This window comes from Gallinula chloropus (genome assembly GCF_964237585.1).
Source record: "Gallinula chloropus genome assembly, chromosome: 14".
NCBI classification, from domain to species: Eukaryota; Metazoa; Chordata; class Aves; order Gruiformes; family Rallidae; genus Gallinula; species Gallinula chloropus.
The window spans coordinates 14,621,715-14,648,517 of NC_140099.1; the positions used below are offsets into that span (position 1 = coordinate 14,621,715).

Here is a 26,803-nt window from a genome sequence, read left to right on the forward strand (position 1 = left end):
TTGGTGTGAAGTGTTTGTTGTAGCAAATACACTGTGTTGCTAGGTGGAGCAAGATGTGGTGTCCTTGGAGTCCAAAGGGTAAGTGTGGCTCCTTAGGTTCCTGTTGAGGTGGTTTAAGTTTTATGGAATTGCCCTTGAAGCTGTTAAATGGAAGGAAATGTGCCTTGTAGGTGTCTGAGTATGCATCAAGGACCTGAGACTGGGGGTGGGGTGAGGGTGGAGAATCTCATGAACCCCAAATCTCATGAAACTGGTTTGATTGCATAGCTTAGTGATGTTCCCAGTGTTTCAGCAGTGGTTGTTCACAGAAGTTTTCCATAAGGGAAAAAATGCTTGCTAACTTCCTTAATAGTACTGAGCAACCCCTTGGCTTGGTCAGGCACGAAGTGTCTGCGTTGGGTTTAGCAATATGGGATTTAAGTTAAAACTCGGATGTGTCTCTAACCTGCCGCTGACTTAACTCCTTAAAGAAAAAGCTGTAAATGACATTGTGACCGTGATGTTTGAGGGTTCAATACCACTCCACCATGGTAGGGACAACTTGCACCTGGCAGTACTGCCCTATTTTAATTTGGTTGCAACAGTGTTAAACTTCTATTTACTTAAAACATGACACATACTTTCTCTAGAACTCCCATTAGGGAATCTGGTGAAGGCGGAGCTACATCGTATGTTTCCTTGTGGTGCAAAGTTCTTCCCACTGTCTCCTGCTTTTCCTTTTTCCTTCTACCAGTGCAGTTTGCTGCCCTATATAGAATCATAGACTGGTCTGGGCTGGAAGGGACCCCAAGGATTATAGAGCTCCAACCCCCCTGCCACAGGCAGGGCCACCAACCTCCAGGCCTGGAGCTACACAAGGCTGCCCAGGGCCCCATCCAACCTGGCCTTGAACACCTCCAGGGCCTGGGCACCCACCACCTCTCTGGGCAGCCTGTTCCAGCCCCTCACCACTCTCTCTGTAAAGAACTCCCTCTTAATATCTAATCTAAACCTTCCCTCCGTTAGCTTCGATCTATCCCCCTTGTCCTGCCATTGTCTACCCTTTGAAAAAGCTGATTCCCCTCCTGTTTCTCTGCTGCCTTCCAGGACTGGGAGGCTGCAATGAGGTCCCCCCGCAGCCTTCTCTTCTCCAGGCTGAACAAGCCCAGTCATAATTGTGCTGATACAGCTCTCTGTAAGGCCATGCTATATAAAGGATAGCTTTTTCTTTTTTAAAGCAAGCCAAAAATGAGATTGATTTTTTTGTTTGTTTGTTTAAATCCAGATTATTACAATGGTCTGGTTGCAGCAGGCTGCCCATAATCTCTTACATTGTGGAGGTGGAAGGCAGTGGGAGTATACGCCAGGTTTTTTCATCAGAAAGAAAACAGCGCTGTGCAGCTACACCCTAGTTGGTGCAGTAGGTTGAAAGCTCAAGCTGCATTCTTCTTTTCCCTTTATGCATGGAGACCTGGGGGTTAAAAAAGAAAAAAAGGTAAATGGAAGGATTTTTGGCTTTTACAAACAATCTCAAGTCTTGCCAAAACCAATGATTGTAATGAATGGTTTAGGCACATATGTTGGGGCTAATGTGATCCCAGGCTCAAGCTCCTTAACCTGCAGAGTTGTTATTCCAGCCAGTTTACTGGGACTGCTGTTAATGAGATGAAAGCATTAAAGTGTTCATTGTAGCTTCCCATATCTGGAAGGTGTGTCAGTGAAATAGCAAAGTATGGTGAAGAGGAGGACAGCACTTTGAACGCTTGCACTCAAAGGCTCCACCAGTTGGGTTACGATTTGCCTTAGCTCTGTGTGTAGCCCTGAGCTGTGCAGTCCATCTGGAGGCAGGAGACAAGCTGGATAAAGCTCAGGAGTCCTGCAATAGGCATAAAATAATTCTATTGCTTAGTTTTGATCCCCCTCAACAACTGCCATGCTAGTTGCAGGGCACGATGAGTCTGCCTGGCAAAGATGGTTCCTTTGAAACATGTTGGTCCTGACAGATTTCAATTGTAAGTCTCCTGTGGTCTGGGTTACCTCAAGTGGCAGTGAATCCAGGAGGGATTGTCACCATTTGTCACATTCTAATGACTTTGATGATGTTTTGATCTCTGGTTACTCTTGGAGTCTTGGATAGCTGCCTTACTTTTTATAAATGATTTAAAAAACCTTGCAGGTCATAGGGTAGCGGTGGTGTAACTGTGCTGAGTGCCTCGCTCCCCAGAGCTGGGGTGGTAGCAGAACCTGTGAGTTTGGTGTTAGATCAGGGGTGTGGACGATCTGAATTCCCACTTGGTTTTCTCTGTGGAATTCCTCATAGCCTTGCACGGTTTGGTTATTTGCATTTTGTGGTGGATACCCATAGGTGTGGGAGGACTATCCCAGCACAGCCTTGCCCTCAGACCTCTTAACTAACATGCCCGTTGTGCTCACCACTTTTACTCTGTTCCATTCTATTCTGGAGCAGCTCCCCTATGGAGAGAGGCTGAGGGAGCTGGGCTTGTTCAGCCTGGAGAAGAGAAGGCTGCAGGGGGACCTCATTGCAGCCTTCCAGTCCCTGAAGGGAGCAGAGAAACAGGAGGGGAATCAACTTTTTAAAAGGGTAGACACTGGGAGGACAAGGGGGATGGATTGAACCTAAAGGGGGGAAGGTTTAGTTTGGATATTAGGGGGAAGTTCTTTACAGAGAGAGAGTGGTGAGGGGCTGGAACAGGCTGCCCAGAGAGGTGGTGGATGCCCCATCCCTGGAGGTGTTCAGGGCCAGGTTGGATGGGGCTCTGGGCAACCTTGTGTAGCTCCAGGCCTGGAGGTTGGTGTCCCTGCCTGTGGCAGGGGGGTTGGAGCTCTGTGATCCTTGGGGTCCCTTCCAGCCCAGCCCAGTCTATGATTCTGCGATTACTGTATTATAGAGAGTTAAGTAATTATCAAACCATGAATAATGCAAAAATTTTACTCTCTGCTGTAAATAATCTCTTAAGTATGGAGAGGAAAACACTCTTGCTCTGAAGGATATTTTGTTTCCTCCTCCAGCTCACGAGAAGCGCTTCCTTCAGCCCGTAAACCTCACCAAGTGTGGGGCTCTGAAAAAGTTAACCGAAGAGCAGGTTAACTTGCGCTATGTTCATCTTCTAGGATACGATCTCTTTCATAATAATGCAGTGGAATTTTTTTTTCCTGGGTTAATTCCCCACCATGTGTCAACACAGGCCATTAACCGTATGTGTGATTGCTTAATGGCTGGCCTGCAGTGACTCAAATACCAGTGCAGAATAGGTCTTTGCATACAAGTATTGTTCTCTCTAAGATCTTGATGATGGCTTGATTGGCACATGAATAGGGTACATTAGAGCTAGTTACTGTGTCTGAAAGAAAGCTAAGACATCATGTTGGAAGAGAGAGAGGGGAAAAAAAACCCACAACAGGTTGATGTGACATGGGAAGGAGGAGGCGGGAGGAGAAATAACTTAGAAATACGGTGGGGGAAAGGAGGGCAGGGTACTTCTCTTGCAGGAACAGACCTGTCTGAAATTTTTCAGCCTTTCTGTGGCTGTCAGTGAAAATGTCGTTGGTCCTGCCTCAGCAGAATGCTAAAAGATTACTGGAATCAACAGGATTTATTTGTTTTTCTTGGTATCTTGTACTGAAAGTGGGCTCCATGTTACCCCTGTTTCCTAAAACTTCTGAATATCTCAATCCCCTCTGTTAGCCAGGGTTGGTGGGTAGTCTGAAGTTTGATCGCTTCCATGAAAAAGTAGTTTAAGTGCTTTATCCCCAAGTGTGTGGTCACACAAAGGTTCTAGGTTGAGCCACAGAGAAGTGGGTGGAGACACATTTAAGGTGCTTACAGAGCACTCTACCAAGTAGAGTGAACCTGCACTTCCAGCACACAAACTCAGAACAGTCTCCTATCCTGGTTCTCTGCTAAATAAATTATTTATCCCCCCCGCCCCCCCCTTTTTTTTAAAGGTAATAAATTTGTTTTGAAAAGGATGCGGTGGGCATAGCCCGTGACAGCAGCATTGGGCAAGCAGAGGGGGCTCCAGGCTCTGTTGGTGACTGGGGGGGGGGGTTCCTGTTTTCCCTCCCGTGCTGTTTGTCTTGTCCGTTTAAGTAGCAAACTCTTCTAGCTGAGGAGTGTCTCCAACTGTGTATTTGCACAGCGCCGATCAGGTTGACATGTTGAACTAGGGCCCTTAGCTTCTTGTTGAAATGCAAACAGCAGATGATAAGACCTTGTGCTCATTAGAGAGATAGCATGGGTACTTAGGAAATGGCAAGTGTGTTTGCTGGGTGGGAATGCAACCTGTGTTGTATTTAGCCAGTCACAGCAGATGTTGACTAAGGCTTTTGACTAAGGATGTTTCCTTTCTTACAAGAATGTTTCCTAGAAGAAATGGAAAAGGAAACATGCTCATAAATGAAAAAATGGCATGGCTGATAAGCTTCTTGTGACTACAGAGCAGGTTTCTGTGTGTTTTTTAGTGCTGGAGTTCTCTCTGGTCAGAGGCAGTAGGACCATGCTTGAGATTCTTGGGGAGAGATGGAATCACTAGAAGAAAAAATCTGTTATTGCAAAAATTGGTTTCAAATCTTCCATTTTGTTTTACTGTGAAGAACTTTGTCCATGTTAAAAGGAATAACAGATGAAGATCAGAAGGAAAAAAACGTGTTGGGGCATGGTGATATGGATTGGAGGATATGAGCTGGTTACCACTGCAGAGTCCAGGTGCCCTCAAGCTGGGGCCTTCCTGCTGGGAGATGGGCTCCAGTGGCTGTGTGGACCTTGTCAGAAGCTGGGAGAACATAGATTTTTACATACAAAGCCAGTCTAACATACTGCATTGGTGTGCTGTTACCATGTAAAGGCATTGGCTAAGCTTAGCCAAACCTTGCAGTAATATAGGAAAGAAATTAATTACTCTTTGCATTACTTTTTAACTTGTAAAAAAAGCATTGCAAACTCCAACACTTTCTGTGTGTAGGCTCCCCTGTACATGTGATCTTTCCTTTGCCTAATGCTTGCCTCCTGTTCGTGATTCCAAGCTGCTGAGGTTGGCATGTTTGTATGCAGCATATATCCTGGAATTGTAGCTGCACTCGTATGCACGGTGCAGACAGTTACTGTTCAGAGCAGCAGGTATGAGGTGGTGCTTCTGGAAGAGAATTGTTTGCCTGTTAGCAGGAAGATACAGTAAAACAAATGAAAAAATTCCTTTTTAATTGAATAAGTTTAATTGCAGATCCTCGAGGCTTTATTTGTGCTTTTGTAACAGAGTGAAGATGATTAAGACATGGGACAGTGTTAATGTAAAATCCTGTGCTCCATCCCATCAGTATGTTCAGCATGAAGGATCTGGCCAAATGGTCTGGCCCCAGAATCTGTTGGGACATGGTGGTACGGATTGGAGGACGTGGGCAGGGATGTAATTCAGCTCCTGGTCTCCCCTGGGATGGGCTGCTGAGGTGTGTGATTTGGATGAAAATTATGTTGGTTTTCATCACGTGAGCACGTTCCTACAAGGAGTTTGGCACTGAATGTGTCCCTGGTATCTCCTCCACCCCCTGCCCACCCTCAAGCTCAAGCTCACTTACTGACTACCACAGTAGTGGCAGTTCTCCAGGTTAATGCAGATGTGACCTAGACTGAATTCAGAGCGCTGACCATTGCTATACAGCTGCATATACTGCTGTCCTTTTTTATCTTCTTTTTGATAATGGGCAGAGAATTGTTCATCTGGTACAGTAAGAAAAATACCTGTTGCTTTGTTGTCTTGATCTTTTCTCCTGTTAAGGTAATGGGGACATTATCCATATGTCAGTGGTCCCAGTGGTAATGGATGGCTACTTATTGCTGAGTATTTATGCAGTGCAGTAACCTGGCTGACTGAACAGAGCTTCTAAAAAAACATTACTAGCTCCAGCTTTTCCTAGGACTGTTGAAGCTGGATCAAGGATACTACTACCTGGGGAATTTTACATAAGATTAAGACCTTTTACCTAATGGTCTTGTACAAGTAGGTAGGAGGACTTTATTCAAATATAGATAGCTCTGCCTAAATCATTTTGTAAGTGTTATAATTAAATAACTCCGTGGCAGAGGGCCCAGCCCTTGGAAAAGACTGAATGGAGCCTACAGTATTACATGCTATTATCTATCAGCAAACAGGTTAAGCTTGCTCAGAGGGAGTATTTTATAGGATTTTAAAGGTGCCTTGTTGAAACATGATCTTCTTCAACAAACACTCCTCTCTGTCCCCTTCCCCTCTCCCCCTTCCCTTCTAAACTTCACAAAAGATAAAGGTTAGGTGGTGAGCCAAAAAGATTAATTAATTAACCTATTAATGAATTGCAGGGGAGTACAGGGGAGTATTTTTTATATATTTATTTATATTATTTAAGCAGCCAATCTCAATTGGGTTTGGCTGAGGTCTAATTTTCCTTTTCTGTAGCTAGATATTTCATGTTTTTCAGGCTTCAGATTGTCTTTTACTCAGTGGTGTAATTTAGGTCTTTAGCATGCCTTCGGATGCAGTGAATGTGATGGGGCTGTGTGTGTGCACCCCAGGCTCAGTGCCAAGCCAGCCATAGGTAGGTAGCCAAGGCTGCTGTGCAGGACAGAAAGCGTGGTACCAGCATCTCCTGTGAGTTTTAGGAGATAAGCCAGCACATCAGAGCTGGGTAGCAAGGAAGATTCCTTTGCCTAAAGTGTGCACGACTTTTGGCTGGGGAGGTGTGAAGAACAATCAGTCTTGTCAAAAAAAGGCTGGTGCAGCTAAATGGCCAGAGAGCCTGGCATGGTTTCCCTTGCAGTGCCCATCAGTTATTGTGGGTTGTTAGCTTTCATTCTACACCTATATCCTTCTACAGGAAGTCCATGTTTCCCTTTTGTGGTCCCTCTGTTGCAGCTTTTTTTCCCTTCTTGTGCAGGAATTACTGTCCTCCTCCTCCTCTATTTCCATCATCTGCAGTCAGCTGTCCTTTCTAGCCAAAATCCGCTCTGGCTTTTGTTAGGAAAGATGTTAGGAGAAATCTAACAAGGGGTCAGGCTACTTTGTGGTAGAGGCAGTACTTTAAAAGGGAAGAGAAAGCTGTGTCCTGCAGGAAGGAGATGCTGTGACATGCTGTGCAGTGTGTCTGCTTCTTTTTTGCATGATATTACAGGTGAAAGCTGTGGGTGAAGCCACTTCCTTGAAGATTGGGGGTTTTTAAATGTGAGAGAATTAGTAAGTTGCCATTGGAGATCGGAAGTATTTCTGCTCATCCTGAAGCATTGGGGGACTTTGACTTTGGTTAGATGTAGAATAAAGAATCTGTTTTAAAAAAGCAGCCCCCAAAACTTTCCATCAGGAACAGGAATTTTTGGCATAGAAGTACAATAAAAGAAGTTGAAGTGCTTTATGTTGTCTAGTTGAGCTTTCTGAAATCTCTGTGGCAGGTTGATTCAATAGCACAAATCTCCTGCCTTCAGCAGAGAGGAGATGTGTTGCTGTGTCCAGCAAAGGTGCTTTCCTCTCCCAACCTATTTTATTTCAGTTGATGCCTGTTTTCTTCAGAGGGAGGCCTCCATAGCTTTTTTACCATCCTTACTGAGTATTTTTCTATAGACACGTGTTTCTGTCCTAAGTCAAAGCAGGGGACTATCCTAAACTAAACTCACAGTGGAGATTAAAGTAGTTATCAGAATAACCTGACGAGATCTGCTGAAGCAGACTGAATATAGCAAATAACTGTTGGAGTTTGTGGACTGATTTTTTTCACATTTGACTTGTAAAGATTAGCCTCTGTAGTACCTCAGGTAGTGGAATAATGCTTCCAGTATATTCCTTCCAGCTACTTGCTTTGGTTTTTGTTGGTTTGGTTTCTTGTTTTTCCTTCTCTTGCAGTACCTTCCTGGAAGAAGGCCCAAACTTCTGACCAAGTGTGTGTGAGCCTTATTTATCACTCTGAACTGCAGCCACAGGAGCAGGGAGCACAGTTGTGTTTATATTCTTGGCTTTTACATCTCTCCTACCTGAAATGGCGAAACTAATTGTAACTCTAAGGCTGTGATTCATGTTATCCCCAAGATGCAGCCTTTTCTTGCTAAAGAGGTTACCACCTTTGGCTGCTCATCACTTGAGTTTCGATGCCAGCTCCTTGCCCGATCACGCCCTGACCTGTCTTGGTTAAAGTTAGTGAGCGAAGATTTAGCCTGCCTGCTTAGTACAGATAAGCCTGGTTAATGGCTAACTGCTGAAAAGTGCAAGGCTGTTGTCTTCATTTTCCTGACAAATCTGTGATGTAAACCCACAGCTGCCTTCATCTCTTCCCTCTTAAAGGTGTTGTGTCTGCTTTGTGCTTTGCAGGGAACACATCCCCAATATAAGCATGGGGCTGAGTTTGATTTCAAGAAAGAGCTGTAAGTTGCTGGGGCTGAAAGATCCTACTGTGAGGTAATGAAAGAACAAGAAATCAAAGATCAGCCTTTCAAATACTGAGTGGGAACTGGAGTGTACCGCTAAAATTCAGGGCAAGTGTTGGGGTGGGGTTTTTCTGTGTGTGTGTGTTTTGTTTGTTAGTGGTGTTCGATCCAGTCGGGAATGGGTCCTTCAGGATAGTCATGCTGAAATGAGGCATTAGGCAACTGTTGACAGGATCCTTCTGTTGTGTGATGGCATTGTTCCTGTGAGCACTGCTAGAGGTTGGTAAAGTACTTTTAGGTGTTCATTTCATTCATTCTTTACTTTGTTAGGATAGAGAGGACTCAATGTTGCTTCCACCCCCCGCCTTTGTGAATCACATATATGAGAATCGTCCTTAAAATCCTCATCCTAACACAAATTCTCTACAATTATTCTACCCCCCAGCTATGTTCGGTCTGTTCTGCCCATTCCCTCATCCAATTAGTGCCCTTATCAAATTCCCCACATTGGGTGCCAAAAAGGACTGTGGTGGTCTGGCCCTGGCTGGAGGCCAAATGCCCACCAAACCGCTTGCTCACTCCCTCTTTTCAGCCGAAAAGGGGAGAAAATATATGTTGGGAGGCTTAGGACCTGAAATAAGGACAGAGGTATCACTTTCCAATTAGTGCAATGGCAAAGCAGACTCAGCACAGAGTAAAAGAAAGAAAAGTGATGTATTACTACTACAACTACACACCTAGTGAACCAGAGTCAGGTAATGAGAAGCGTGGCCAGGTCTTAAAGCACCTTCCCCCCACCCCTCCCTTCTTAGCAGACTTAAACTGCATCCCGATTTTACTCCCTTCTTCCCCCCTCCAACATGGCGTGGGGAGGGGCGGTCACACACACACACACACACACACACACACACACTCACACACTCACACACTCACACACACACACACACTCACACACACACACACACACACTTCCCCCGCAGCACTGTGGGGTCCAGCCCACAGGAGAACTTCTTCAGCGTGAGTCCTCTCTATTGGGACATCATCTCCTCACCTCTTGCCTCAGCCCGGCTCCCTTCCATGGGGCGCTGACCTTCGGACTCAGACGGCTCTGACCTGGTACTCCCCCCGATTCACAAGCCCCCTGGCAAACCTGCCGAGGCATGGATCTATCTCTTCACAGGCTGTAGATGTCTCTGTTCCCCGTCCTTATCCATGGGCTGTGAGGGGACACCTGCTTCTCCATGGTCTTCTCCAGGAGCTGCAGGGGAATCTCTCTCCCCCACACCCGGAGTGCCTCATTCTTCCCCCCGCCACTCTCCTTCAGGCCTGGCCTTGGTGTCCGCACAGCTCGTTACATCTTCTCACTCCCCTCTCTGGTGGCAAAATGCCGCTGCCTGCAGGTTTTTTCTCCTGTATGTGATTCCCAGAGGTGCTGTGACCATCGCCGATTGGCTCAGCCCTGGTCAGCAGCAACTCAGGCCTTGCATGGGCCCATGTTTACAGGCTGGGGCCTTCAGAGAGCTTCCAGCTGCTGCTTGCAGAAGCCGTCTCAGCAGCACAGCTACGCAAAACTGTGGCAATTAGGTTCTTAAATGAGCTCGGGGTGTGTAGGCTTGAAGTATTTCTAGTAGAGGAACAGATGGAGTAGGACAGGTTCTTGGTGGAGATTTCTTTGATATATCCAAGTCTAGTGCTAATAATTTATTATATGGGTTTTATTCTGCATAGACTGATTTGCGTGTTGAAATTTCAGGAATAGTGCAATGAATATTTTCTAAAATAAAAGGAGAAACTTGGCAAGGGCTATTTTTGTTGGGACAATGGTATTTACCGTTATTTTGCTACACTATGTGGTGCTAGTCCATTTTTTGTTGTAATTCTTTTGTAAAGCATGTGTCATTATAAAAAATAACTCCCAGATTCACTTTAGAGAGTAGGTAAGTCATCTAACTTTAGTGATACGGGCATTTGTTAGGATTGTTTGTAAATCCTCTCATTGAAGCTCGTGAGCTTAATAGTTAATCACCAGCAAGTACTGCCTGTGAATTCATTCTTTGATTGAAATGAAAATAAAATTGAAACATTTTATTTTATATATATATTAAAAAACCCCCATGACCCAAATGTCTGATTTCATCTTCTACAATTCCTTGTGGTTTTCCCCTTTTCATAGAATCCTAGAGTGGTCTGGATTGGAAGGGCCCCTATACGCTATAAGGATCACAGAATTCCAACCCCCCTGCCACAGGCAGGGCCACCAACCTCCAGGCCTGGATCTACACAAGGTTGCCCAGGGCCCCATCCATTCCCTCTTGTTCTGCCAATGTCTACCCTTTGCAAAAGCTGATTCCCCTCCTGTTTCTCTGCTCCCTTCAGGGACTGGAAGGCTGCAATGAGGTCCCCCTGCAGCCTTTTCTTCTCCAGGCTGAACAAGCCCAGCTCCCTCAGCCTCTCTTCATAGGGGAGGTGCTCCAGCCCTCTGATCATCTTCGTGGCTCCTCTGAACCCTCTCCAACAGTCCCACATCTTTCTTGTATTGCGGGCCCCAGATTTTTGCTGGTTGCACACTTCAGATGAGATTAGTATGTTCTCACCTTCTCATCTCCTATGTTGAAACTCAGTTTTATCTTGGGAGTTTTTCAAAGCGTGATGTACCTGAGCGTGTTGACAATCGGTTTGGGATTTCTGCCTTTACATAATGTTCTTAATTAAACAAGAAATGATTCAAAACTTGACTGGCGGTCCAGAAGAAACTTTGAAAATTTGTGGCTTGATGTCCCCCAAAGTCGGCAAACAAATGTTACAAAGATTGGCTTATTTATTGAGTAGAAGTTACTATCACTTGTAATGAAGGCGAGTACAGTAACTTTGTAATAACTCCAGGTTTTTACCAAGGCCTCATGTTGAGCAGTCCTTGAAGATTCCCCTAACTGCTGATGGCAGAATTGCAATGCAGCTTTCTGCCTGTTTGTTAGAAAAATAAATTTCAGTAGAATTTGTGGATATTGATGATGCTTCTCAGACCTTCATTATTAAGGTGTTCTCTCTTGCGCTTGCATCCAAAGAGTCTACTCCCCTATATTAAAACTTGGAGCTACAGGTGAAAAAACATTCTTTGCTAATTTCAGTTCCCAGAGAAAGCCAGAATTACGTGGAATTTGGATGTGGGCCATACTGTATGTCTGTGTGGTTTCCTTTGACTTGGTGTAGGATTGCATATGACACTTTCTGAAAATCCCCTGTTTATGGCTCTAGAGACTTACAGACCATCACTTTCAGATGGATGTGCTTGCTTCTGTCCTAGAGTTACCACATTGTGTAAGAGATGTGCTTGCAGTCGATGTATAGCCACTCATGAAGTGCTTTCTGGTAATAAAATGCTTTCTGCTCTTCTTTCTCTTGACTTATTGCCACCATTTAATATGGTTTATACAGTAATAGGGTTTTTAACATTACCTGGGCAATCCTATGAGAGAGTTGGGATTTTCTTGTACAGATGACTGTTCCCAAGGATTCAGGTAGGATTCATCTCTGCTGCCTTGTTAGCCTTCTGTCCAATTTGTGTATGCTTCTCAGTTGATACTGGAAGGGGACGTGTGGTCCTCTGGAAAGGAGAGAGGACTCGCCTGGATGTGTGAAACGTGTGTATTCATGACAAGTTGAAAAATGTGTATGGGGGGGTAGGGAGAATAAAAGCTGCAGTCTCCTGTGGAGCAGACAGCTGACGATTCATGTAGCTGATACTTTTATTTACTTTCCTCCACAAGAAGAAAAATGTCCCCCAGCAGCAACTGCAGCATCTCACGGTACCCAAGCTGCTGCTGCTACACAAAGCACCTCGTAAAGCACGCGGGGCTGTCGAGATCAGAAATAAATCATCCTCTGTTCAGCTCCTTCTGGAGCTCAGTGAAGGAGTCTGTTGTGCCACAGTGGATTTTCTTGGGTCTCCTCTCACACCTGGGTTTGTTTGGTATGTGCTGAACCTTATTTTGATCTTGAGGTACTTTAGGATACTCTTAACAGCTGCTGAGGGATAACTTAGTTTACACTGAGGTACAAAGAATGAAGTTTGGGCCTGCTAGTTAATAAGTATTTAGTTTAAAGACACAGCTGCATCTTGATTTAATGGGAGGGTGCAGTGTGCAGGTTGGTGGTGGCTGGGGATGTGGGCTGCTCTGCAGACTGGTTGCCAGTTACTTGTTAATCTCGACATTGTCAGCTGCTGTGGGGGCAAAAAGAAACCTTTCCCTAGCCCCCCGCCCCCCCCTCCCCCGCGTCAGTAACTATGGTTTTTTTATGTAGTGCAATCTGTTGACAGTATAAATAAGGAAAATTTTTTAATGAGCTATGCTAGACATTATGGTCTGGCAACTGGAGCAGTTATGTGGATGCTCTTTGCAAAAAGTGGTTTAATTAGCTGCTGCAATGTTTTTGGTAGGCTGTATGGTAGTGACACAGGCAGCACTACCTGTTGCAGCATGAAAGAAGGCACAAATGTCCCAAAACGACGTTTCTTTTGCAGCAGCATCAACCCTTGTGTGTACACCTAGTTTCCCTTATGGGCTTGCATCTGAACCTCCCAAGGTCAGCGCTAAGCCCTGTCAGTGGGTGGGATCTGTGGAAGATAGCCTGACCAGGAAACTCCTTGCTTTCTCAAGGAGGTTTTTGTTGCTACAAACCAGTCCTTAAGGGATTTCTGCCTTTTTGTATAGTGGGAAGAGTCTAAATTCGTCTTTCTGTGTCTCATAGAAATGGTGATAATTCCAGTTCACAGAAACACAGGAGTTGGAAGGGACCTCCAGAGACTATCGAGTCCAACCCCCTGCCAAAGCAGCTCCCTAGGACAGGTCACACAGGGAGGCGTCCAGACAGGTCTGGAATCTCTCCAGAGATGGAGACTCCACACCCCCCTGGGCAGCCTGTCCCAGGGCTCCCTCACCCTCACTGGGGAAAAGTTCTTCCCCATGCTGGTGTGGAACTTGCTATACTCTTAACATGGCCCCTTGTCTTGTCCCCACAGACCACTGAAAAGGGGCTGGCCATTTCCCCCTGCATCCCATGCTTACGATATTTATAAACGTTAATAAGGTCCCCCCTTAGTCGTCTTTTCTCCAGGCTGAACAGTCCCAGCTCACTCAGCCTCTCCTCACAGGGGAGATGCTCCAGTGCTTTAATCACCTTTGTAGCCCTTTGCTGGACTCTCTCCAGGAGATCCCTGTCTCTTTTATACCAGGGAGCCCAGAACTGGACACAACACTCCAGGTGGGGCCTTACCAGGGCAGAGTAGAGGGGGGTAAAAGCAGATGTTTGAAAAATTATGGTAGCTATGGATGGGCTAAGAACATCTGCCTCAGTAGTAGGCAAGGGCTGGTATTTGGTCTGATATCTGACTTTTCAGGTGGCAAACAAAATCTTCTGTCCTGCGTGCAGTCACTAGCCCTTTAGGTCTTCATGCAGGAGTTTCAGTGGTGCTTGTTGCATATCAGTAGGATGGAAGGGGTGGCTTGATTTTGTTTGCTTTTAACCTGCAATGTGTGAGGATGTGGCACACAGATGCCAGAAAACAGCGTGTGGAAGACAGCAAGCAGAAGGGAGCTGTGAGGGCTGTACTAATGAGGCTCACTGAATTGCTCATTAAACTACATATTAAAAGAAAAAAAAAAAAGTAGTAACCCAGTGGAAAGTAAGAACTTGGGTTGTGTCACGAATTGTTCGGCAGTTATTAGTTTAATTATCAAACTGAATTGTTTTCTTGCTCCTTTTACTCATGTTGAGCAATAACTTGCTTTAGGACTAGATTATCTGCGATGGTTGTGTAGGTGTGAACTGAGGTGATGGCACCAAGTTTGCCACTTTACTGCTCCTTCAGAAAGAAAAAAGCTGAACAGGTCTGCATACCTATCATGTAAGCACTTGCTGCCTGCTCATGGACTGAGAATGCAATCTCCTTAAAACTATTACCTTGAGGACTTCTATAGGTTTTGTAGGGAAAAAAAAAATGACTGTGGTAGAGCTAGGACATGTTTCTGCTCTTCTTGTCAGTTGTTCCAGAAGCCTTGTTGCCAGAAGCTCTTTATTAAGTCCCAATGCATGTATTCTTTCTTTCTTTATTTACTTATTTTATTTTAAAGATGTTGTGGGATGAAAATTTGCATGGTGGGTGGTCGCCATCTCTTGGTTTTATTATTATTTTTTGCATATGCTGTGGTTTTAAGAGCAGTCTTAATCATATGTGCTACAATTGTATGCATGTGGAAGTTGGTAAAAATTAGTACTGGGGCTAACAGTACTGTAGAGCCCCTTCCATACAGGTATACTCTGTAGTTTCATGGTCTTTTTTTTCTTAGAGGTGCCAGAAAGTATTTTAGTCAACTTTCCGTTACTGAGGTCTTTGCTGCAACTGGATTCTCAAATTACTGTGCTTTGAAAGTTCAGCATGTGAATTTCTAAACAGAGGTATTACTCTGTGATGCCAGAATATTTCTTCTGTTACCATACCGTCTGATTGGGCTTGCTTTTGCTCCTCTCTTTCCTACAGTGTTAAAAAACCCCTTCCTGCTTATTGATAAATCTGTATTTCTTCTTCTCCAGAGATATCAGCATGAATAACATCACGAGGCTGCCAGAGGATGCGTTCAAGAACTTTCCCTACTTGGAAGAGCTGTAAGTATTTCACACACTTGAAACTTTTGCTACAACATCAGATGGCTGTGTGAAGTGGAAGGTGGGTGGGGAAATAGTGTTGGATTGAGCTGTGAACAGAGAAAGCAATTATACTTGGGGGAAAAAATGTATCTGTACATGTTTGGAAACCGGAACAGTAAATGCTACTTACAAGGGACTTTTTAGGGTAATTATTTTAATCACTGCTAGAGTGATGACACATACCAATTACAGTGTTATCCAAAGATAACACAAGAGGTGTGTAATTACTATTGTTACCAAAGGATCTATAGTATAGCTGTTGTGCAAGTTCCATAAAATATATGTTGTTTCATTTACTGAGCAACTTGCTTCCATTGCCCCTGTGGGCTGCAGATGCCCATCCTGACCTAGATCAAAAATTCAACTTCTGTGGTACAGAGAACTATTCTTATTTTCTCTGGCGAAAGTTCATAAACTCATAGAATGGTTTGGGTTGGGAGTGACATTAAAGACCATCTAGTTCCAACCTCCACATCCAACCCATCCTTGAACACTGCCAGGGAAGGGGCAGCCAGAGCTTCTGTGGACAACCTCTTCCAGTGCCTCACCACCCTCACAGGGAAGAATTTCTTCCTAATGTCTAATCTAAATCTACCCTCATTTAGTTGAAATCCATTACCTCTTGTCCTGTCACTCCATGCCCTTGTAAACAGTCTCTCTCCAGCTTTCCTGTAGTCCCTTTAGGCAATGGAAGGCTGCTACAAGGTCTCCCTGGAGCCCTCTATTCTCCAGGCTGAACAAACCCAACTCTGTCAGCCTGTCCTCATAGGAGGGGAGTTCTTTCTCCAATTTCTATCTCCCTCTTGTCCCACTTTCTTTTTAGCTAAGTGTAAGTGATACAAGGACTTCTGAATCCTCGAGCTGTGCTAAGGCTCATGTGCCCAGTGTTTTACTGACCTGGAGTTGTAGCTGAGATGGCCTTGCGAAGTTGAAGCACCCTTTCACAGCATTTCCTGAATTAGATCGGATCTCAGAGTCAATAAACAGGAAGAAGACTTTGACTTTCAATTACTTCTGTTTCCTTATCTGTGAAGAGAGGGTATGGTGCAACCTTTGTCAGAGCGTTGAGAACTTCCAGCAATAAGGAATAGATAAGGCAAAACCACTGCAATTTGCTTCTCTTGCATTTTTAGTGTCAAAGGAGCTTTTCTTGTATCAAATTGTATTTAAAATACAAGGTGATGCTGTCCTTATTTGCGACTGTCTAGACTGGAATTATGAATGCATGTTGAGAGGGTTTTTTTTCAATATATACACCTTTTGAACAGCTCGTTTCCCCAGTGAAATAGGGAAGCATTCTTCTGACTTCACAGACAAGGAAACCGACGTAAAGAAAGTAATTTGTAGAGTGCAACAGGATAAATTGACCCCATTGCAAAACTCAGGTAAAGTCCAGAACCTTTTGACTCTGGTTATCTGCTGTAATCAATACACCCACCATACCTCACAGGGACAAAGATACTGAGAAATCGATGAGAGATTGATCACTTGCTCCTGGGAGAGGCTTGTGCTCCTGGAAGTTTCTCTGTTTTGCTTCCTTGCATCCCAGCTACGCTGGTTGGTCTCATAAGTTGTACTTCTTGCAATTTGGGTGTCTGTTATATCCTGATAATGTAGCAGCTGCTGTTCCCAATATGCTGAAATAATTCCATTCTCCCTGGTTCTTAAGTAGTCCTGACTCGGGTCAGTACGGTTGTGAAGCGCAGTTGAGCTTCTGTCAAATGAATTGTGTGTGCTGTCTCTCCTCATGCTTAACAGGTTTTGGCTTATTCCCTCTAATTTTCAATATTGCTGTAATTTGTGATATAGTTCAGAACACCTCATGAAGGAAAACAGATTTACTAGAATTTCAGATGATGAATGTGTCTAATTGACACGGTTTAAGATAGGCTCTATGGCATGAGTAGTCAATTGAAAATGAACAAACAACAACAATGACAACAAACCCCCCCAAACTTCCCAAAACTTAGAATCCTGGGGAGGCTTGCTTGCTCAGAACACCTACCAGCCAACATTTCCCATGTGCTTTATAATATGTGCTGCCATGTCTGTATGTTTTGTTAGACTGTGTTTGTAGTCCATTTTTTCCCAAATTCTTTGTAGTTGCATTTCACACTGAAAGTTAAAAAGCCAAACAGTTCTGTTTGCCCACCTACAGATGACTGTGAGAGACTTCATTTTTTTTGCCCCCTACAAGTAATTAAGCAATAAAATCTTAACTGATGGGTGTACATATTGTGTAACTTCCATAAACCTTGGGGTGTGTCAGAAGGTATAAAGGGAAAAAGGCAGAGCCTTCAGCCATCATCTATTGTGCTTATTGCCTAAGAACCATTTGCTCTGTGTACCTCATCGTGTCGTGTGTTCCCCCCCACCCAAATTCCAGCTTTTCAACTTGCAAAAAGAAAGATTAGCATTAAACTTGGTGTTATATGTGAACACCCAGGAGCTTTAAATAATTCCTAACATGCTTACTTGGAATGTTAAAGCAACTTTTTTTTGAAAAAATATAACAAAACCCACAAACAAAACCAAACAACAAACCAAACCCCACCAACTTTACAGTAAAAATTACACTTGTCAAATGTTTGGAAATAATTGAATCAATCATAACTCCTTAGTACAAGAGAAAGAAAGGTAGAATTTTCATTTTATGTTTTGAGTTTGCCTCCTGCAGCTGCAGGGGTAGGATAAACTCCAGAAAGATTAAAAGAAGGTTTGTCTCCAATTCAACAGCTATCACAGATGCAGAGACAGGAAAATGACTGTGTGAGCAGAGCCTAAAGTGGACAGTAGCTGTGTACAGTGCTTCTCAGTGGAAAGCCATTGACCAAGACTTGTGAACTAGTAGTGTTTCACAGCAGCAGTCTGCTTTGAACGTGAAACTTAGCTGCAGAGGCTCTGACCGTGCCTGCCAGTGGTGAAATGGGGAAGGTTTCTTCCTTTCCTTGAAAGACCTAGTAACAATTGTGCAAATTCCCTTCAGTTCATGTTGTTCTTAAAAAGAGTATAACAAAGTAGATGACACCCCCTTCCCTCCTTGATAGAAATGACACATGGTTTTGCTTCATTTTGCACAATTCTTTTTTTTTGTTTCCTGTGGGACAGAGTAAAGAAATTTTTTGGTCTTTATATTTGCTGGTTGTGGAGAGGAAAAGAACCCAAACTGTTGTACTTCCCACTCTATAACAACAATTTTCTCTTTGGACTCATAAGATTTTCAAACTTCCTTCCTGACATTTGTAGTTGAATAGATCCAAATCCTGACTGCCAGGTGCTAGCAAAGCTGTTTTTCCAGCAATGAAAGATGGATGTGAGTCTCCATGCTGAAGAAAAAGAGATAGAGTTAAAACAAAGTGATGTTGAAACCTGTGCTAGAGTTGACTCTTCCATCTAGAACTTCTCCCAAGAATTACATGCCTGAAGCAAATGAAAATCCCACAGACTTAATGGGAATGCAGTTAAGCACCCACACCACCACAGGTCCTTCATCCAGGAGACAGCCCCCAGACACCCTGCTCTTTTATAGCGTTTCAGCCCTGCCATTTGTCAAATGTTCTGGGAGATCAGCCCCTAACAGAGTTAATTAATGAATATTGCACAATAGTATCAGGGAATTTAACTGAATGTAAATAGGAGGTATTAGATGCATTATGTAGTCAACTGAGTCTTACAGAGTGCACATATGAAGAGGATGGGATTAAAAAATGGTGTAGGAGCCATTTAAAATGGGGGTTTGTAGTCTAGAGAGACTTCAGAGGATCGTTTTTTACATCCTAAAATGGACACTAGAGAATAAAAGTGAAAGAAACAAGCTCCCAGACTTATAAAAGGTGTCTAGTTGATTAAAAGGTTGTGCCTATGTCACTGAGAGGGGAAGAGGGGAGTGACTTGGGGGCTTTGATGTGTGCAACCTGTGCCATTTTTAGATGTGCTGTGTTATCCAAGACACCCACCCAAGATTTGGCAGGATTGTAAGACCTGTAATCTGAGGTTTGGTACTTTTGAGATAGTGGTCCACCAAAGTATTCCTCCCCCTTTACTCTGCCCTGGTCAGGTCCCACCTGGAGTATTGTGTCCAGTGCTGGGCTCCCTGGGATAAAAAAGACAGGGATCTCCCGGAGAGAGTCCAGAGGAGGCTACGAAGGTGATTAAGGGCCTGGAGCATCTCCCCTGTGAGGAAAGGCTGAGTGAGCTGGGACTGTTCAGCCTGGAGAAAAGAAGACTAAGGGGGGACCTTATGAATGTTTATAAATATCTGAAGTATGGGATACAGGGGGGAATGGGCAGCCCCTTTTCAGTGTCTGTGGGGACAGGACAAGGGGCAATGGCTGCAAGTTGCAGCGCAGGAAGTTCTGCACCAACATGGGGAAGAACTTTTACCCAGTGAGGGAGCCCTGGGACAGGCTGCCCAGGGGGTGTGGAGTGTCCTTCTCTGGAGAGATTCCAGACCCATCTGGATGCCGCCCTGTGTGCCCTGCCCTAGGGACCCTGCTTTGGTGGGGGGCTTGGACTTGATAGTGTCTGGAGGTCCCTTCCAACCCCTGTGGTACTGTGATCCTGTGAAGGGATTCCAGCTTGTCCTTGGGCAGGTTCCCCCCGTTGGCTTCCGTGCTCCATGTGCCCCTGCTCGCTGCCTCATGGTGCTGTTGCTGCAGAACGCGCTTATCGTGTGGCTGTAGGATTCTTGCACTATTTATAAATGTTATAAAAAAATCTCCATCTCTGTGTAACTGATGCCCATCTGGAAGTAATTTGCAAAGGATTGAAACGGCAATGGCCAGAGTCAGCGAGGAGCAGACCACCAAGGGTTTTGCCACAGCAGTTAATGAAGTGTATTCTCCAGAAAATGTTAATGTAAATACGCTGCAGCCCTCAGCTTGATATGGAAACTAAAAATCCTTGAACGACTTGGCCACAGTTCTCTAACCACACCTTGAAGTATTTATAGGAAGCTAGAAGAGGGAAACGCAGTTAGATAATGCAGTGCTTTTGGAAAGCAGAAAACACTTTCCAGTGTGAGTTTTCAACTAGAAGAGCCAGTTTGTATTGCATTTTGATGCTCTTCTAAACAGTTTCAGTTGCTTCTAATATTTAAAGTTATCTAAAGTAGCCCGAAGGATTTTAACTATGTTATTTCCATTCACTGTATTTGTGAATGATCTGCTGGATTAATAAAAAAAGCACTCTCTCCTCAAGGAAGGCAAATCAAAATGATTTTTGTTCTTGGCCAGTTTTCCAGTCTGGCTTCAGAAACTTGAACCACTCGAATAAAGCAAAAGTCTCCTTTTTTGAAACGACCTTTTCACCTTGTTTTGATTTCCACCCTTTAAAATATTGTCATCTTACTTGCTCTGCAATGATAACGTTTTGGCTACATGGCTGCTGGTCCATGTGAGAGCCAGTAGGAAGGCTGGGGACAGCAGGTTGTCCTGCTGTGTCCCCCTGTAGGTTGCCCATGGCACCAGCATGCAGTTGTCTGAAGGAGAGCACCAGTTGGTCGCCTCCCAGTCAACCTCGGGGCAGGGCTCTGACCTCCAAAAAGGGGGAGGGAGGGAGGATGCCCGCTGACTTGTGGTTTTGAAGACTGTATCATGCCCAGTAATACTGCAAGGAAAATAATCACTCCTGAAGGCACCAAGAGAGAGCAGTGCTCGATTCCCTTCCAGATGTTTGCTGATACCAAGGTCTGCTGTGTTTCTGGTTTTTGTTTGCATATGGTATGAAAAAGTCTCTCTCAACTGTCTGCCCTTAGTTGTTTGGTTTTTTATCATCAGATTTAGGCAAACTTTTATTAAGGTTTTAATGGCTGGTGAGAACGGTTAGGGAATTAAAGTGATAAATGGAAGATTTATATCAATAAGTTTTTTCTTTTCTAAAAGACAATGCTCACTTGGTTTTTGAGAGATCAATAAGCAGCAAGCGGGAGAGAGCCCATGTGCAACTGTAATTTTTCAGGAAGAGAAATAGTCCAACTGAGGATTTGCTTGACTACTACATCCATGCTGATTACAGCACTGAGATCTTGCTTAAACATCCCAGACCCCTCCCTGCCCCCACCAGAGTCTCTAATCATGGCTTTTAATTGACAAAGTATATTTTAAGAACCCAAGGATTAATTAAAATGCATACTGGCAGTGAAAATTAGGTGTTTATGCCATAAGGTTGTAATCAGGAAGTATCTGCAAGGGAAATGTCTAGAGTTATTTTTCCTTTTGACTGCAGCTGAGGATGACCACCTGGCTGAAATGTCACAGCTGCTTGCTTTTGTAGGATCTATTTCAGCATGTAATTTAGATGGTCCCCTTCCTTCTAATTTCTGCATCAGCACCAAGTTGTATTATCCTTGGGGAGGGAGAGGGAGTGTCTGTCTTTTTTATTACTTGGGTTTTATGAATAAGGCATGTCTTGGAGTACTGCCAAGGCCACCAAAGCTGAGCTATTAGTTTGAGATGCAGTGTCTTTCCTCACCTGGCTGTGGAGCATTTGATGGAAGGAGGGTTTTTTCCCTTCAGTGCTAGGTGTTTTAGAATAGTATTTGCAAGGTATTTTCAATTCCTCTCCCTTTCATAAACATGAATAGTCCCAGGATTTATAGTGGGAAGCTGGATGCAACGGGTGTGTTCCAAGCAAAAAAGGTAGAGATGAATCTTCATGGTGAGAGTTGTCTCCATGCATTGTGTTAGCTGGATGTTACCACCCTGCCTGCATCTATGCGTTCAGCCCCACCAGCAGATACTGAGGAATGAGCAGAGAGCTCTCTTCAGCTGCTTTGTTATAAAGGCAGCCAGCATAGACATCCTCTGCTGGTATTTCAAAAATAGCTGGCTGACGTTGGGTTGGAAGCTGATGAGTGCTCCTCATCCATCTGCCAGCTCCAAATATTTGAACAGCTGGAGGAGGTAATTTCCTCAGTTGCTTCAGCTTGAATTCCAAGAGGTAAAGTTCTAATGAAGAAAATGCAAGGTGTAGGTTTCACGTGTGGTAGCAAGTTAGGAGCTGAAGCCTTGACTTGACCGGCCAGCACATACTAGAGACGTTCGCTGCCTGGTGTGCGGCGGAGCTTCAGAAAGTGCCTTGGCGTGTTCTAACTTGCACCTTCACATTCTAGTCAAGACAAACCTTTAGGCAAAGACTCCCAAGTAGTTTTAACCACAGTCAGCTAAGATATTTTTAAACATCACCTACTTGGTCTGCACTAGATGCTAAATGATGTTTGAAAACATGTTGGCCAACCTATGTTTAATTAATCCCTTCTTATCTGTGCGAGTCCTAAATCACTTTGATTCTGGGTGAGTTTCAATACTGCTGATACAAGAGAATACTTCTGTAGTTTAGGAGGTTTTGTTGCTTAACAGTTGCATGTTTTTTCTGTTTGTGAGGACAGATGCTAGAATGTTGAGTAAGTTCCATTGTTTTTAGAAGATGAGAAAGCTTCCAGTTTCTGTTTCTACACGTTCATTTCAGAAGTTGACGTGGTTGTGTACAAGGATCCCAAGGCTGGTTATTCTGCTGTGAGTACATTTAGAAGGAAACTAAACTTTTTCCTTACTTGTTGCCTTCGAGTTTCAGTGTTCAGCGTAATTTTCATATGCAGATCAGATGGCACAGAAGCTGGCTCAGCTAAATAGCCTGGAGGCTGAACTTTGTGGTGTTAACGCTTCAAGACCTGTCTTTCGAGCCTCAATTTATTATGCTGCCTGAGCTGTCTGAACATATAATCCTGATAAGAAACTTCTGGAGACTGAGCAGTAGCCTCAGAAGCTCTCAGGTAGGACTCTGCAGGTAGAGTCCTCAAAGTGATGCTGATACCATGCAGTCCACCACCTCCTTTCAGTTTCAGGAACAAAAGTATGGAGAAAAAGACGTACGTGTGCAAGTGAGCCACGAACCCTTTTCAGGCTCAAGCCTCAAGAAGAGTCACATGTAGCTCTGCAGAGCCTTAGATACTGAGTCAGAGAAGCAGAAAATAACCCAAATCTTGTATATTGGAGGTAAATGCGTTACCCCTGTACTCTGAGAAATCAGTTGAGTGCATTTTGTCATCATAACATCACGGTATATTAACATAAAAAAGTACAGTGAGGAATTAAGTTGTTATTCTTTTACCTCCTTTCCTCCCATCCTCTTCAGTGGTTGTGTTTTGGTGTATTTTTTGCAAGTACTGTGACTGTTGAGGAACTCTTGCCTAATTAGCATTGGCAGAGTAGTAGTAACATATACTCATGTAAATCTCTTTTCATTGCCCTTTCTATATAAAATGAAAATTGAAGATGATTCTGAGACAATATTTGGGGTTTTTTTTTCAGCTAGGGGAAGGTTAACACTTGACCTAAATCAGAAACAATTGTATTGAAAATTGTTCCCATTTCTCTGAGATTGTTGTGGAGTTGTCTACAAAACCTGGGTCTTGTACTTTATCCAGCCTGTGTCTGAAGTGGTTACCAGAAAACTGGTAACAGGTTTAATTTCTAAATATATGCAGATTTAATCCATTTCCACATTTTGTGGTGTCACTTGCTAAATGTGTTGTCAGGAAAGCAAATCAATGCCAGGGCAAGAGACTGGCTGGCTGGACAGATCAAAGCAACTTTGAGGATTTACTATTTCAACAGTCTTCCCCCCCGACACCCCACATTTCTAACCATCATTACGTTTCATGATCTTGGAAACCTCCTGGGCATCCAAAAAGCTAAAACCATAAATCATAGAATGGTCTGGGTTGGAAGGGACCCCAAGGATCATAGAGCTCTAACCCCCCTGCCAAAGGCAGGGACACCAACCACCAGGCCTGGAGCTACACAAGGTTGCCCAGGTCTCCATCCAACCTGGCCTTGAACACCTCCAGGGACGGGGCATCCACTCCCTCTCTGGGCAGCCTGTTCCAGCCCCTCACCACTCTCTCTGTAAAGAACTCCCTCCTAATATCTAATCTAAACCTTCACTCTGTTAGCTTCGATCTATCCCCCTTGTCTTGCCATTATCTACACTTGAAAAAGCTGATTTCCCTCCTGTTTCTCTGCTCTCTTCAGGGACTGGAAGGCTGCAATGAGGTCCCCCTGCAGCCTTCTCTTCTCCAGCTCCCCCAGCCTCTCTTCGTAGGGGAGGTGTTATTGATTCAATTGCTACATCCCAGTTGATCAAAACCAAACTTGATTACTTCCATCTCTGTGTCTCTGCTTTACAGACTAGGGAAGTAAAATGTATTTATAGCTAGGGAGGGAGGTGCTGGTGCTGGAAGAGCTCCCGTTGGTCAGTGTAGCAGCCCATCTGCTCATCCACATGGGCAGCAGAGAGCCCGTGTCCGTCATGTGCCGTGCTCTGCCAGTATGAAACCTGCAGATCCCTCTTGGAGAGTCACAGTCCTCTGAACTGGAGCCGTCAACCACAGCTCCCCCTCCTCTCTGATCTGTCGAGGTCCATTCCAAGCCCTATGATTCTGTGATTCTCAGCAGCCTGCTCACGGCTGTGGAAGTTACTTCCACAGCAGAGCTAAGTGTCCCAGATCTTTTAGCATCCACAGCAAGAAGGGTAAATTATTGCTAGATGTGGGAGGGAACAGGAAGAAGACAGAAAATGCTGATAAACACTCAGCTCCCCCCTGCTCTGCTGCTGGAGTGTCACTGTGCATCGTGGTGAGGAACAGGGAACATGTGTGTCGCGCAGCTCCTTCTCCAGTGAACAGTATGGCATCTGCATTGTTTGCAGAAATTGAAAGGAAAGAGAAATGGAGAGTGGCAGAACCTAGATAAGCTATGTGTGGACTCACCCAAGTGCTTGAGATAGCGATCAAGGGAGAGGTCTACCTGGCCTTGGTAAAACAAAGGGAAGTTATCACCAGTATACGTGTGCAAAGGCGAATGAGGAGAAAGTGTGTTCCACAGAACATGCTCTGCTTTCTGCTTTGGAAATCCAAGTTGCTGCCTGCACCAGCTTGACATTACTGCTGGAGACTGGCTGTTACCAGTTTTCAAGACAATATGATACTACTGCTTATTTTTAAGACACATCCATGTTAGAAGATTTGTGCAAACTTCTCCTGTTTGCTGGAGAGTACTAGTTGGGACTACAAAAGCAACAGCACATAATATGTAATACTTAGTTTATAAATATTTCCTTAGGTGTGTATGTGTTGTAGCCTGTGGGCTCTGCTTCAAGGAGGTCTTGCTCTAATACAGATACTGCAGACCATATTTTGTGGGGATGGGAATGCTTGCTTGCTTCACAATTCCTAATTTATTTTCCTGTCATCAAGAAAACATAAATGGTCATTGGTAGTCTGTGAAGAAGCAATGTTATAGAGCCCTGTTTTGTCTTGCAGTGGGTGCTGGTGACTCGTGCTGACAATTTAACAGTACAACTTACAAACAGGCTTTAGACTTCTTTTAATCAATCAGCTTTGTTTGGACATTAAACATTTTTAGACCTGGAATGCATCTGGACAAACTGTTACCTTGAAGCTCGGTGTAACTTTTGAGAAAGCTGAAAGTGCTGGAAGGGAGAAGCACAGGACAAGTAGCGCCTCCTGAGCTGGATGGAGTTGCTGCAGCATTAGTGCTGGTTGTAGTTGCAGGCTTCCTTTTCCAGTCCTGGTGTATCTTGGTTTCTGTACTCCCAATTTTAAAAATAGTGGTTGAGGTTGTATAATATTAAAACTTCTGCAGGAAAGGAAGGGAACAAACCCATTAGCCATTAGCAGCAGAATGAAGTATCCGTTCAGTTATGCTAAATTGGCATGGAAGAATTGGGTGTAATCTGTAGGTTATTGATTAGCTTCACAGCAGTGCAGTGTGCTGCAGCTGACAAAAGTCCCACAGGGGTATATGCTACTCACAGATAAGCAAAGTGAAGTTCACATGGGTGACACGGCTTCTGTTTACCAGCATGTGCCCTTGTGCAGCTGCTGCCGGGAGCTGTCTGCCAGGCAGGGGATCTCTGCGCAAGGGAAGCAGCAAGCCCCTGCTGTTTGCCTGCAAATGGCTTGGCCTCTTGTGTCAAGTGTCAAACCTTTGGGAATAAATGGGATCACCTTTTGTTCCAAGGGGGCTGCTTTTCACAGAATCACAGGGGTTGGAAGGGACCTCCAGAGATCATCAGGTCCAACCCCCTGGCAAAGCAGCTCCCTAGGACAGGTCACACAGGGAGGCGTCCAGACGGGGCTGTGATCTTTCCAGAGAAGGAGACTCCACGCTCCCTGGGCAGCCTGTCCCAGGGCTCCCTCACTCTCACTGGGGAAAAATTCTTCCCCATGTTGGTGTGGAACTTCCTGTGCTCCAACTTGAGGCCATTGCCCCTTGTCCTGTCTCCACAGCCCACTGAAAAGGGGCTGTCCATTCCCCCTGTGTCCCATACTTGAGATATTTATAACCATTGATCAAATCCCCTCTCAGTCTTCTTTTCTGTAGGCTGAACAGTCCCAGCTCATTCAGCATTTCCTCATGGCAGATGCTCCAGGCCCTTAATCCCCTTTGTAAGCTTCTCTGGACTCTCTCCAGGAGATCCCTGTCCTTTTTTTTCTTTTTTTTTTTTCTGTAAGTGGAACCTCCAGCTCTTAAATTTTGGAAAATTTAATACGCGATACCCAGCAAGTGTGTCTGTAAGGTATTTTCAAAGCTTACTTCCACTGCAGGAGAACATGAAATTAAGTTCAAGTTTGTGTGTGCTAAGCACAAAGAACCCCAAAAAAGCTGATACTAAGGGCAGGAATCTAAGGATGGC

General features: G+C 44.4%; 1 protein-coding gene across 2 annotated transcripts in view; it reads left to right on the top strand.

The window, feature by feature from the left end:
- LGR4 (leucine rich repeat containing G protein-coupled receptor 4) overlaps positions 1-26,803 on the top strand; it is a gene marked incomplete at its 5' end in the record, with an annotated part of 83,161 nt that overhangs the window by 21,947 nt on the left and 34,411 nt on the right. For both annotated transcript variants that reach the window (XM_084270496.1, XM_084270497.1), the window contains one exon: positions 14,972-15,043. In XM_084270496.1, the coding sequence (XP_084126622.1) occupies positions 14,972-15,043 (72 nt within the window). The remainder of the gene's footprint in view (positions 1-14,971; positions 15,044-26,803) is intronic.